This window comes from Mycteria americana, chromosome 2 (assembly GCF_035582795.1).
Source record: "Mycteria americana isolate JAX WOST 10 ecotype Jacksonville Zoo and Gardens chromosome 2, USCA_MyAme_1.0, whole genome shotgun sequence".
NCBI lineage: Eukaryota > Metazoa > Chordata > Aves > Ciconiiformes > Ciconiidae > Mycteria > Mycteria americana.
The window spans coordinates 3,139,041-3,151,940 of NC_134366.1; the positions used below are offsets into that span (position 1 = coordinate 3,139,041).

Sequence of the window (12,900 nt, forward strand, 5' to 3'; positions counted from 1 at the left end):
TCCCCTCCAAATGCCATCTCTTTGGCCCAGCATCTGTCTTGCACCTTGCAGAGACAGGTCTCCACCTATGAACACATTTTGATCAGCTACAAAAAACCAGCATGGAGATTATGGCTTCAATCAGGCAAAACAAAGATTAGCCATGTAACACTGACCACAGGAACTGCTCAAAGCCTTGTTTAAGTCCAATTCCCACTCTCCCAAGAGCAGCTCTTCAGCTTCAGTCCTCTCTTCAAACTCATTCTAAGCCTCTGGATTTCCAGAGTCAACATGGGACAAGCCAGAAGATAGAAATAGTCACCAGGGATGCAACACAGCTGTGCTAATGAGCCAAAGGAAGTGTTGGATCTTTGGTTAGACCCTGTAATTCAGCTCAAGTGGCTGTTTCACCTCTGGCCTGTCAGATCAACTTGCTAACCACAGACTGGGAAATAGCTCCCTGCTAGCTCCCAGCAGGAGATTTATCTTTGGCAGGGGCTGAAAACATCCCTACCCCCCCTCACCTTTGATTACAGAGAGGCCCAGAGATGCAGAAAGAGAGCTACGCTATAAGTTTGCCAGGTATTTCAAGATCTCACCTTACACTGGAAGAGGATTAGGGCTAGAAAAGAATTTTGTCAAGATTAAGCAAAACAAGTCAGTTCTTTTAAATAAAGTATCAGTTCTGGTGAACTGTCCCCAGAGGGGTTTGGGCTCCAGGATAGGGTTTCTTGTCAGAGGAGATGGGCAGCCCTGGAGAGCTGTAGCACAGCAGGGCTTGCAGCAGAGCAGTAAGCTGAACTCTGTCACTGAGCTGGGCAAGCTCCCCTGAAGTCATTGATTGCTCTGGGAGATGTCCCTGTAGCCAACACCAACGGAGCCAGCCCAAAAGGACTTGCCCAGGTTGGCTACTCATCCTAAGTGCAGCCACACTCAGCTCTTTCCCAGGTGCCCAGTCCCACCAGTTGCCCTGGCTCCCAGGTGAATACCCCACCCTGAACTGAACTTGGCTTCCAGCCACTCTGATGTCATAGCACACATCATAGCCCATTCATTCACATCATAACTCTTACCTGAGCAAGATGAAAGCTGGTTCCATACAACGGAGAAGCTCGGCTCTACAAGCAGTGCCACCACAAGAGGCAGGGGCGTGTAGTGCTGCAACATGCCCCAGGTCAGCGGGGTACAGGTGCTCCTGTACCTGAGGGGACACTAGAAGTCTCCTTTGAGACCAGTGAAGGAGGTATCCAGGCTCCTCTGACCTGGGTGGGTTGGGATACTTGTGCTTGAGGCTAGAGAGCAGTAGGATGTAAGGAAGTTGAGAAACACCAAAATACACAGTGGCTAAATAGGCTAAACTCAAGTGGAAGCACATTTTCTTTGCTTGCCTGAGTATTTTGCAGTGCTTTGTCTGATGTGCCCTCACCCACACTTGCCAATGCTGAAAGGCACTGCCTTGGAAGAGGCTCTGCACCCACAGGAGACAGGACTGACTCCTGATTCCCATGGAAAACCAGACACAGACGTCAAAGCAAGATCTGGGGGAAGCAAGCCATCTGGGAAAGGATCTAGCAGACCTCCTGCAGGTAAGACACCTACCCTTCCTGCAGGCAGAGTGAGGAACTTCAGCATTAAGGCCAAGGAGGGCAGATCCCCACCAAAAAACACCCCACCAGCAGTCAGCTACCAGAGGTCTTAGCACTGATCCAAGGCACTGTATCAGTCACCAGCTCAGCTTCAGGCATGGCCAAGGAGCACTATCTCAACATCCAGACAATTGAACACTTCACCTTGGCAACTTCAGGGAGCAAGGTGCTTACTGACAGTAATTCCAGAAAATGGAGCTGGAAAGCCCCACAAGAGGTCCTCTGCAACATGCAAAACCAGCTTCACCTCCAATCTTCAGTTGCAATCTAACAGAAATGCAGTTATGCTCCCCAGGGCTGCCTGGCTTTGTTTTGGTGCAATACCAAGCATGAGATCACCAATCTTTAAAAAAAAACTAATCAACCTGCAGAGAAGATATTACAATGAGGATATTTAAAGGCCTGAGCTCACCATAATAGTGAAAGCCAGTCAACGCACCCAACTCAGCAGGGGTTCACACAGCAAGATCTACGTTAACTGTAGGCAGATCATGGGGACTAGGGCAAAGCAATGCCTCTGTGCAGTTTCGTTTAAGCAATCAGGTGGGGAAGTCTACAAAGATCACAGCGAACAAGTCACGAGAGCAACCTGCCAGGCTGTGCGTGCCAGAGCTCAGCAGATGGGCACTTCTCTGTAACAGGAGCACTTGGTGATCCTGCAGCCCTCCACCAACGGGCCCTCCAGCCAAGCCTACGGAGGGGTCAGCTAGCACCAGTGCACTCCTGCACACGCTGTAGCAACACACAGCACACTCCCACACGCAGAGCTGGGGAAGCTGTCACGTACTGCTGATTGATGACAGCAGGGAAAATACGGCACTTTGTGGAGGTGGAATTTAAAGGGTAATAACTTGCTCTGACTGGACATTAGAAGAGGTATTCTTGAAGGCATGGGTGAGCCTACCTCAGCAGATGCTCATCTGGCAGTGCTGATGCTTTTGGAGCAGAGTCATGACCAGCTCCTTTTCAGAAGTTAAGAGGTGCTTAAGATACAGAAGCAGGAAACCCAGTGTCAAGCCATGGGCTCTGTGCATCAAAGTAATTCATCTTGACAGCCTGTCTCACCTACCTGTATGTTACACATGAAGGTATCACCCAGGGGTCAGACTCAAGACACACCCTTGTGTATCTCAAAGGAAACTTGATTTTGCTGGACTAACAATGGAGGAAAAAAAATTAAGTAGACCAAGAGCAGATGGAAGCTAATCCTTTTGCTCATCAGCTGACCTCTTCCAAACAGACTTCATCTTGAAAGCAAGAGCTGCTTGACCCTACTTGCTTTGGGAGGCTGCTCTACAATTTGGTTTCAGAGAAGTTCAACAGCAGACCAAGGTTCTGGCTAAACTTCTGCCCATTCCTCCCAGGACTGCCTTAGCCAGACAGGGCCATTTGACAGGTTTAAGCAAAGCTCAGATATTCCTATGGGCATCTCAGTACTTCATTCACATCTAGGGGAAATCACATGTTGCTCCACAGCACAAGAAGCTACCTCCTACTATGCACAGTAAATGGCCAATTATGCTATTCAGTTCTCTGGAAGACTCAGAACACTTTTTCCAAGAAAGGAAACTTTTGCTACAATTGTGAAACTTGTCCATCCAGCACACAGCAAATGCAGAAGTCAGAGCAAACTGTTTTTTCCCCAAACTGCATAAGCATCTGGCTATCCAATTAATGCTATTTTAATGAGCTAGGCCAAATGAATCCACTCATAACATTCATGCCAACTCCCATACAGCATGACATCCCATCAACATGAACTGCATGCTCCATGCTACCTTCCAAGCCAGCACAGACTCAGCATTAATGTCAGATACTGTTGAGTTTGCATGTTCTACAGTGGATGTATAGAAGAGCTGTTTTGCTCTGTGTTCTTTCCAAAGGAAGAGTTCAAGTTTTTTTAACCTGTCATTTCCCCTTCCCCCAAAAGAAATCCTTCAGCAACTGAATTAACAAAATACTCCCCACACCTTACAGAAGAATGATTTAAGGTCACAAGCAGATTGGAAGACCGCATAGCACATGCAAGAGCTGCTCGATCCATCTGAAATAGAGTTCTCTGCAACAGCTAAGGGAAAAAGTCAGAATAGATTTTTCTATCAACTAGAGCAAATCCTGTAACTGCTATGTTTATCCATGTAGTCAAAATACTCCCTGTTCCACTTAGCACAGTGCAAACACACATTACAATAAAACGTAAAGCTTACTGAGCTGATAAACTTCATAAGTGTATTTTATGACAGTATCTCAAGAGATAAGACTCATTAGCACTTACAGCCACAATCTGAGGGAAGCTTAAAAAGCACAGTTAAAAACAGGAGAAGAAACATTTGCAACCAGATGCCAAGAAAAGGGCTTCTAAAGGGCTAACCCTTTCCACCCAGCATCATAATTGCTAGCTCCTACTCAACTTGACCTGAGCTGGCTCCCCAGCTCTGGGTCCAGTAAGTCAGGAAAAGATATCCTACCTGTCCTGCCTGCACCAGACCATGTGCTGGTCCAGGACCTGCAGTACCAGCCTTCCTGCAGCCACATTCTGCAGGAGCAGCAGTAGCCTCCCATCAGCATTTAACAGTGCAAGCAATAGGCCCTCTGCTTGAGAGCTGCTTAGATTGAGAAATCAATTGCATTAACATGCTACAAGCCACCAGAGAGCTTTTCTGGCTGCAGAGAGAAAGGCTGCTTCGTTATGGAGGGAAGCCAGAGGCTCAGCATGTTTGCAATCTGGAAAGCCAGGTACGTGAGACTTCTTGGATTGCTTCTCCACACCCCCCCAGAGAAGCACTGGGAAGCTGGCAGGTTGCTACCTGGACAGTCAGGGAACTTGGGGTGAAGAAGTTTGTGTCTAACATAGGCTTTTAGTATGAACTGAGCAAGTGCCATCCCACCCAAGAGTGCTTTCTCCAGGAGGTAGCTGTAGCTGCATGGTTAGGCGGAGGGAACCTTTACATACAGCAGATCAAGGCAGTTTTAATGCATTGAGCCCTCTCAAATGCCTCAGGCAGCAAACACTAGGATAAGAGCTGTCCCATTTGGACTCAACAGGACTCAAGTGACCAGAGAACCCAAGCCCTGAAGCTGCCACATTGCTCCATGTAACTGGGACAGAGGATCGATACGAAGCTTCTGGCAGCAGAAGTCCTTACACCTCTGGTGGCCTGACCTAGGAGACCATGTTCAAGACAGTCTCCCCCATGGGAAGATGCCAATGTAGCATCTCCTCAGCGGTCTCCAAAAAAAAGCTTCAAAATCCCTATCAACCTAAGTCCCTCTTCTTAGAGAGCAGCTATGCACAGAGATGTAAGAGGGAGACAGGGCAGGCAAGTCTGGCCTTCAGTTCTTATGAGCTGAGCTTTCCAGGTCCCACCACCCCTGTGCAGCTCTACATCAGAAACTGCCTCATGCAGTGGATGGTGATGCTCACTGGTCCAGTATCTCCTCTGGCTACTGAGACTCCTCCAAGAATACAGGTAGATTATAGTTCAGCAGTGTCTTCTGGCTTGGCTTTTCCACCAAAAAATCTCAAGGAGCCTTTAAATATCAACATATCACCAAGGAAAACACCAGGAATAAACACACTGTCAGCATCTCCCTAAATGAAGGGAATGGAATATCCGTGGGACAGGAACATCTTCTCCAGGCAGCAATTACACCAAGTCTGCAAGCACAGTGAATTAAGCAGACAGAAAAATGAAGAAAGCAGCAGAGACTGACAAAACCCAGTCTGGGAGGTTTTGTCAGTCTCTGACAAAACTAAGGAGCATCACATCGGCTTCTCTGTGCAGTCTTCCAGACCTTCCACTTAACCCTCCCCCTTCCCAGTCCCACAACCTAATTCAATTACCTACCACTGAATAAGCCTTAAGGCGATTCTCATTACCCTGCAATAAAGCACAAGGCCTTTAATTATTAAACACTCATGGGCTTTTTGTGTCGGGGTTGTGGGGCTGGACTCCCTTTTATTCTTGTTAGCAGCTTCCAGAAAGCTAGTTAATCATTGACCAGGCCTTTCACCAGGAGACCAGAGTCCTATAGATTCCTAGTCTCTAGTTCTGCATCACCAGTCACACTAAAGAAGGTCTCCGGCCTTCTCCTGCTTCGCCAAATATCACTTAATACTCTCCTAAGAAGCCATCTTCTCTCCCTAGGGAGTCATCTGTAGCACTGGTGACCCCTGCCAATAAAACACACAGTATTCGGTGAGCACTGTATGCAGCCACCATCTCCATTAACAAGTTGAGTTCAGAGAAAGATGGCCCCGACATCTTTCCAAGTAAGGGAAACTGAGGCACAAGGTAGTGGTTCCCAAGTCTCAAGCAACATGGTCAATCCAGTACCAGACATACTAATCCGTGTCTGAATAAAGTTTTGCTCCATCCTCTGAGCACACTGCAGATATAAGCAGCAGCTTTCAGGTACCTCCCAACCTGATTTGGGACAGATCTGGGTCCCCAGGACTGAAGATGCAGGTCTGGTGAACCTTAGCTGCATGCACAGTTATTTTTCCAAATGCTCCTGGGTTTGTCACCACCCTTATGGCACTTCAACTCCAGTAGTGCCTTCAAGGATCTACAAAGCAAATGCTGCTTCTGGGCGTGGGATTCCTTTTCACAAAGGAATGGAGGTTAAACACTGCTTTCAACTGACCCAGAGAGGCCAACTTTGGGAGAGAAGCCAGTCAGGACTCAGACAGATCAGTCTCTACATGACAATTCACCCAGCTTAAAAGGAGCAGAAAAAGAACCAGCCAGGCAAACCCTTCTTATTCCAAGGAAAACCAGAAATCCAGCACCTTAAAAACCAGCATCACCAGCTAGAAAAAGCAGAACGCCACAGGGTGGGATGGCAGAGCTGCCCTCCCAGCCCCAGGAGCTGCCTCCTTACGCTCCAGCTGTGTTTGCCTGCGTGCCGCATTCCTCCCTCACCACTCGAGTCCAGGTTTTGTTTTTTTGGGTTGTGCTGAGAACCAGCTGCTCCATCTCACACATGCCAGAGACGACCAGCGCGTCTGGAAAGCCAACACGTTGTGGCCTGGCTACGCAACAGCTTCCCGAGAAGTTCACACGCCTTCGGCCGAAGCTGCAAACGCGAACGTGTGGCCCCACACTACCATCAAGTGACAGGTACAGAAATGCTTGATATGCAACAGCCATGTTAGCACCTAGCATATCCCGCAGGCTGGAAAAAACAGGCAGCAAAGCCTGCCAGCACCAGTGGGCTTGCTTTTATTGGGGATGACATTCAAGCTGATGCCGCACACTTGTAGCACTGGAGTTCAGAAACTCACGCTAACTCTCAGCCCCCTTAAGAGCCCACCCCATCGGGCGGTCACAACCCCTGAATAGCCCCTTCAAGCCCAGTATGCAGATCTTTTCTAAGTAATTTTCACAGAATCACACCCTAAATTGCAGGGCATGTAATATTTCTACCCCAGCAGCACCTAAAGCATAATAGGGTACCTATTCTGCACCTGCCAATGGGAACAAAAATATATTGCGCTTCCCACACCAAAAAACCCCACCATGCAGTAAGGAACCTGCTCTCGCTAGCGATGTGTTGGTAAATTAGGGCAAGCTATGCTTCCCCTCCCTCCCTCTCCCCCACGCAAGCATTTAAGGGTTCCTGTTGCCTGCGTGCAGTGTACAGATCAGTTACATTTATGAAGAACATTGCAATCTGTCAATATAAACACTATGTAAGCATGAGCCACTTGTAACATTACTACTGTCCTGACAAGTGTTTGCAGAGGGGGCAGAGCTGCTCAGCTCCTGCTGCTGCTGGAGGAAAGCAGAGCAAACTCCAAGCTGCAGAAACCAACACTACCTCCAGCAAGAAAAAAAGGAGGAGGTGCACCAAAACTGAGTCAGACTATAAATCAGAACACCCAGAAAGAAATAGAGGGGGGTTGATTTATGGCCTGGACAAGTTGCAACCTCGGAGCCACAGACCAGGCAGCTCAGGAAAGCAGCAAGCTCCTCCAGGCTGGTTTGCCATCCCGCTAGCACTGGGGCACAGCAGGACTGAAGTTAATCAGCCTGCCTGTCACCCCAGCATGGCTAATCTTGTCATCTGCCACTTCCAAAGCCCAGTAGTGCAAGACCCAACACAAATCCCAGATGCCGCTATGGCATTTCCACCACCCCCTGGCCGCTTTTGAGAGAGGAAGGGGAGGGAGGGGAGGTACCCACACCCAAAGCTTGTAAGGCACAAGAAAAGCAGAGAGGGGAAGAAACTGAAATGCAATGCTTTCTCAGGGATCCTGGCAGTCTGGGGCTGCTCCAAGCTACCCCTATCAGCCAGTTGTAATATGGTGCAAATTACTTTTCAGACAGCCCAGCTGCAGAGGAGATAGCCGAACATAAAAGCAGGCTCACTTTTAGAACAGCCAGTGTATCTCAGCAAGCCAGTCTCAGCTGACGCTTATCTCAAGGCAATGCTCCCCCCTCTGGCGTAGACCCAGCCAGTAACAGTCTCCCATACGTACTCCTACCCCAAAACGCACCCTTCATCATCAGGCATCCTGATGGGCGACTAAACCTACCACAAGCCATCAGGTCCTGCTCAGTTTTGCAGGCATGCTTTTTCCTCTCTAGCATCAAGAAGTCTCATATCAGACAAGGTTTAGGAGCTGTAGCACCACCACATCCCTGAAGCCAGCCTTTCAGCTGCTTTCCAGCAATTAGCGCTAACAGCCCCATCCTGAGTCGGTGCCTACAGGGACTCAGCTCTGCTCCCTGCTACACATCAGCATCACTTCAGGTCCTGCCTTCGCCGTGTACCAGCTCCAGGTCAAGCTGGCACCTGCTTCTCTCCTGCACCAGGGAGGAGGTGAGCAACACCCAGGGAGCAGCACCGAGGCTGCCAGCATAGTCCTAGGCAAGGGACAAGCGCTGTCCCTCCCTTCATCCCGGACAGTGAACTGTTACCTTCAGCACATGTCCTAACCAGGCAGCTTGGGGATGGAGCAAGACAGTAGCAAGGGCTTCATCTGCGCCAACATTTTCTCTCACATACACCAAGCTCTACTTCCAGAGGGCATTTATCCTTTTTGGCTGCTTCTGCAACCCTCTAAGACACCAGAGCCAGACATACAGAGAAGCAGTGGCCTCCAGCCATGGCCTTCCCACCCCAGCATCCCCTCCTACTCGCTAGCTGCCCTTGTGGGGCAGACAGACATAACTACATGCTGACACAATCTTGTTATCATGTAACCATGCCCAATTTCTGTCCCCATGCACTAATTCCCCGCCAGGCCACACATTTGGAGACACTGAATTCTTTCCCTGAAATAAGACATTGGGGATGGGGTAGAAGGGATCATCCACAGCTGTCCCTATCCCCCACCAGACTGCGGAACGGAGCAGCTAAGCTGCAGCTACAGCGTGACATCTGTTTAACACAGCCGCCTGCTGCGCTCTGTGCCCCACCACCTCCTCCGACAGGGACGTTAGCACCCGGAGCAGAGGGTCTAGCAGGCCACCAAAAAGTGCCATGGTGGTTTTGATGATGCCTTGGACTGGGAAGGGGTGTCCCTTCCCCTGCCTGGAAAGGGTGTTGCATTATCTGAGCCCACTTCGCTTCAGCTCAGCCCCTGAGCAAAAGGGTGATGCATCCAGGTTTTTAGGAAAAATTTATATTAGAATACAGATGTGCTTCCTCACCTGGAGGAGTCCCTCCACGCACCTTTCTAGGCATAGCAAGAAGGGCTAATACCAACCATTACGGGGCACTTGCAGAGGCACCAAGAGCTCTGCCAGAACGTACAGCTTTTACCAGGTAAGATTTCTTTCCTTATCGATACGCAGAAGCCCTCAGCAAGGAGGGCCCAGCTCTTCCACACACACTTGTTAGATCACATATCACTGGGGATTAGCAGGGACCCTGGACCTCAGCACTCGCTATTCCCCTGTGTCCCCAGCAGCTCAGCAAGTGCAATCACTGCTTTAGGCCTCTCGGAAGAACAAAGAGGAGATTAGCAGCAGATGCTGCTCCTTCGCTGTGGTTTTAACCAGACAGCACGATGCTTTGCATAAGTAAACTTCACTGTGCACCGCAGCAGCCCTGGAGTGCACATCTGGCTGGGTGCACATCTGGCAGCATCTCCTCTCCCCTCCTTATTGCCAGAGAGGGAGTCTCAAATCAGAAGAAGCAGCAGCCGCACTGAGACAGAGGGAATAACCCAGAGCGGTCAGGACAGACCTAGCAGCACACTTCCCTCGGCTCAAGATGTTCGCTCTGAAGTTAAAATCTACACCAGCCACACGAGGCCAGAAGAGAAATCCCAGAAGCAAGCAACTGGAATGAGTTACCTGCTGCACTGCAGCAGATACCAGCACGGCATGGATTAACAGGAGAGTTACAGCCAAACTCCTTACAAGCCCTGGCAGTCCCTGAGGCACAGTACAACTGCACAGTGCCGGTGGTCTTCGGCAGACACACGAGCTAACGGGCTCGGTACAGCCCTCTGTGTGCTGTTGGGGAAAGAAGAGAGCTTTTCCTAAAACCCTACGCACACAGGACAGGCTGTTTCCTCACAAACCCAGCCCCAGCAGCAGGAAGTTAAATGGTTCTCGAGTTGGAAACAGAAGATGTAAGTAGCAGTGTTTGGAAAACTTTGCCAGACCACAAGCAATGGACAAGCCTCAACACCAGGATTTGTTTTACTGGAAAGAGGGGGGAAAACCTCAAGTCTGCTAAAACATTCTCCAGGGCCGGTCCAGTGGCTCCTACCAGCGGCCACAACACAACATCCCAAAGAGAAGCAAGAGCCATCACTCTTGAGGAAACTCACACCAAAACCTCTTAACCAAGCGCTCGCATCCCACTCCCCCTCACAAAACGACGCCATTTCGGGACAGGTCTTTTTAAAAAAAAAAAAAGACAAGAGGCAGGTACCAAGTGTGCCTACTGACACCCCAAAAAAGCAAAGGGGGGGCTGCGCAGACAGACAGCCAGGGACCCTTCGATGCGGGCTGAAGCCTCGCAACGCGGCTGCGGGGCGTGGGGCTTTAAAGAGAGGGGGTGAGGGGGTTTATTTGGCTCCTCCAGCTCAGTTCCCCCCCCCGGGAAGGGGGATGAGGGGGTCGGGGGGAGGCGATGGGAGGGAGCGGGATCCACCTGCGCGGCGCGGAGCGGGCGCGGACCGGGCCGGTAGCGCCCCCTGCCGGCTGCGCCCTTGCACCGCGTACAGGTGAGCGCCGCGGGATGCGGCCGCTCCGCACCTCTCCGCACCCAGCCCGGAGGGGACCCTCACTTCTGTCGGGAATAAGCTTTGGCACCGGGCTGGTGACAGCAGCATGCCACCCGCCCCGCAAAAAAAATAATTAAAAAACCTAACGGCGACGGGGTGATGCCGGGACCCGCTTGCCAGCACCTGGTGCTGAAGCGTGCGCTCAAATTAGGGGGAAAAAATAAAAAAAAAGAGGTTTTTCGGGGCTGTGCCATGCTGGTGGAGGTTACAGCACGCACCTGGAGCTGAGCTCCCCGGCCACCCCGCTACGGGTCCCCTCCGCGCGGGCCACCGCCGCCCACCCCGTCGGGGAAGGGCAGAACGAGACGCTCCCTCGCCCGCAGAGTTTCTGCCTGCGGCCCCTGGGAACAGCACGGCAGCCCCCCGGGAGGCAGCAACCTGCAGCTCCCGGAGGGCCCGGCCGTGCCAGGCAGCACGCCGAGGGGATTGGGGGTCGCCCGGCTCCGAGCGGCGGGACGGGAGAGAGACACGGGGCTGCCCCTCCCGTACCCCTCTCCCGAGGCGGCTGTCAGCGCCGGCGGAGGGGATGCCCGCCCCCAGCGAGGGAAGGAGGCTGCCGGCAGCATCCCCACCTCGGGCGGGACGCATAAGGTGCAAAAAAAAAAAAAAACCCCTTATTGCAAAAACAAACCAAAAAAAAAAAAACCAACCCCAAACTAAAATACAAGTTAAAAAGGAGGAGGAGCGGCGGTGCGGGCGCGTCCGCGCTGAGCACCTACCCGAAGTAGGCGGCGGAGGGCCGCGGGGCGCAGGCGAGCAGCCCTAGGAGCGCGCAGGAGGAGAGCCATCCCAGCAGGACGTGTCCATCCAGCATCTTGCAGCGGCGCCGGCGCTGCTCATCTCGTTCCCCCGCCGCGCCCGCTGCGGCCCCGCCGCCCGCGCCGCTTCTTATAGCGCGGCCGGCGGCGAGCGCCCGGCCGGCGGCGGGGCGGGGCCGGGGCGGGGCCGGCGCGGCGGGGCGGGGCTGCGGCGGCGGGGCGGGGCGGGAGGCGGTGGGGACACGCCCCCGGGAGGCGGGCGCTGGGGGGGGGGGGGCGGGGGGTGGAGCGGCGCGGAGCGGAGCGGAGGGACGGGACGGGGAGGGGCTGGGTGTCCCCGGCCAGGGTGTCCCCGGCCAGGGTGTCCCGGGGCTGGGTGTGACACGGCCGGGCAGGAAAGGGCCGGGTGCGCAAGGGCTGGATGTGCCCGGGATGGGCAGTTGTGCAAGGGCCAGATGTGCAAGGGGTGGGTATGCCACATCTGGACAGCTGTGCAAGGGCTGGGCAGTCACACAAGGGCTGGATGTGCCCGGGATGGGCAGGTGTGCAAGGGCCAGGTGTGCAAGGGGTGGGTATGCCACATCTGGACAGCTGTGCAAGGGCTGGGCAGTCACACAAGGGCTGGATGTGCCCGGGATGGGCAGGTGTGCAAGGGCCAGGTGTGCAAGGGGTGGGTATGCCACATCTGGACAGCTGTGCAAGGGCTGGGCAGTCACACAGGGGCTGGATGTGCCCGGGATGGGCAGGTGTGCAAGGGTCAGGCAGTTGTGCAAGGGCTGGATGTGCCCGGGATGGGCAGGTGTGCAAGGGCCAGGTGTGCAAGGGGTGGGTATGCCACATCTGGACAGCTGTGCAAGGGCTGGGCAGTCACACAGGGGCTGGATGTGCCAGGGCTGGGCAGTTGTGCAAGGGTCAGGCAGTTGTGCAAGGGCTGGGTGCACAAGGGCTGGATGTGCCCTTGTTGTGCAGTTGTGCAAGGGCCAGATGTGCGAGGGGTGGATATGCCGCATCTGGACAGATGTGCAAGGGCTGGGCAGTCCATGCAAAGGTTGGGTGTGCAAGGGCTAGATGTGCCAGAGTAGGGCAGTCACGCAAGGGCTGGATGTGGCCGGGATGGGCAGCTGTGCAAGGGCCAGGCGTGCAAGGGCTGGACTGCCGTGCCAGGACTGGGCATGCAAGGGTTGGATGTGCAAGGGCTGATCAGCCGTGCGTGGGCCAGGCATGCACGGGCCAATCAGTCACGCTAAGCGTGCAATGGCTGGGTGGT

The 12,900-nt window shown here is 52.9% G+C and overlaps 1 protein-coding gene across 1 annotated transcript in view; it reads right to left on the reverse strand.

Annotated features, from left to right (window-relative positions):
- The window catches only part of WNT9A (Wnt family member 9A), a 61,380-nt gene extending 49,656 nt beyond the window's left edge, over positions 1-11,724 (reverse strand). The window contains exon 1 of the mRNA XM_075492212.1: positions 11,595-11,724. Within this exon, the coding sequence (XP_075348327.1) occupies positions 11,595-11,689 (95 nt within the window). The 5' untranslated portion in view covers positions 11,690-11,724. The remainder of the gene's footprint in view (positions 1-11,594) is intronic.
- Between the last annotated feature and the right edge of the window lie 1,176 nt (positions 11,725-12,900).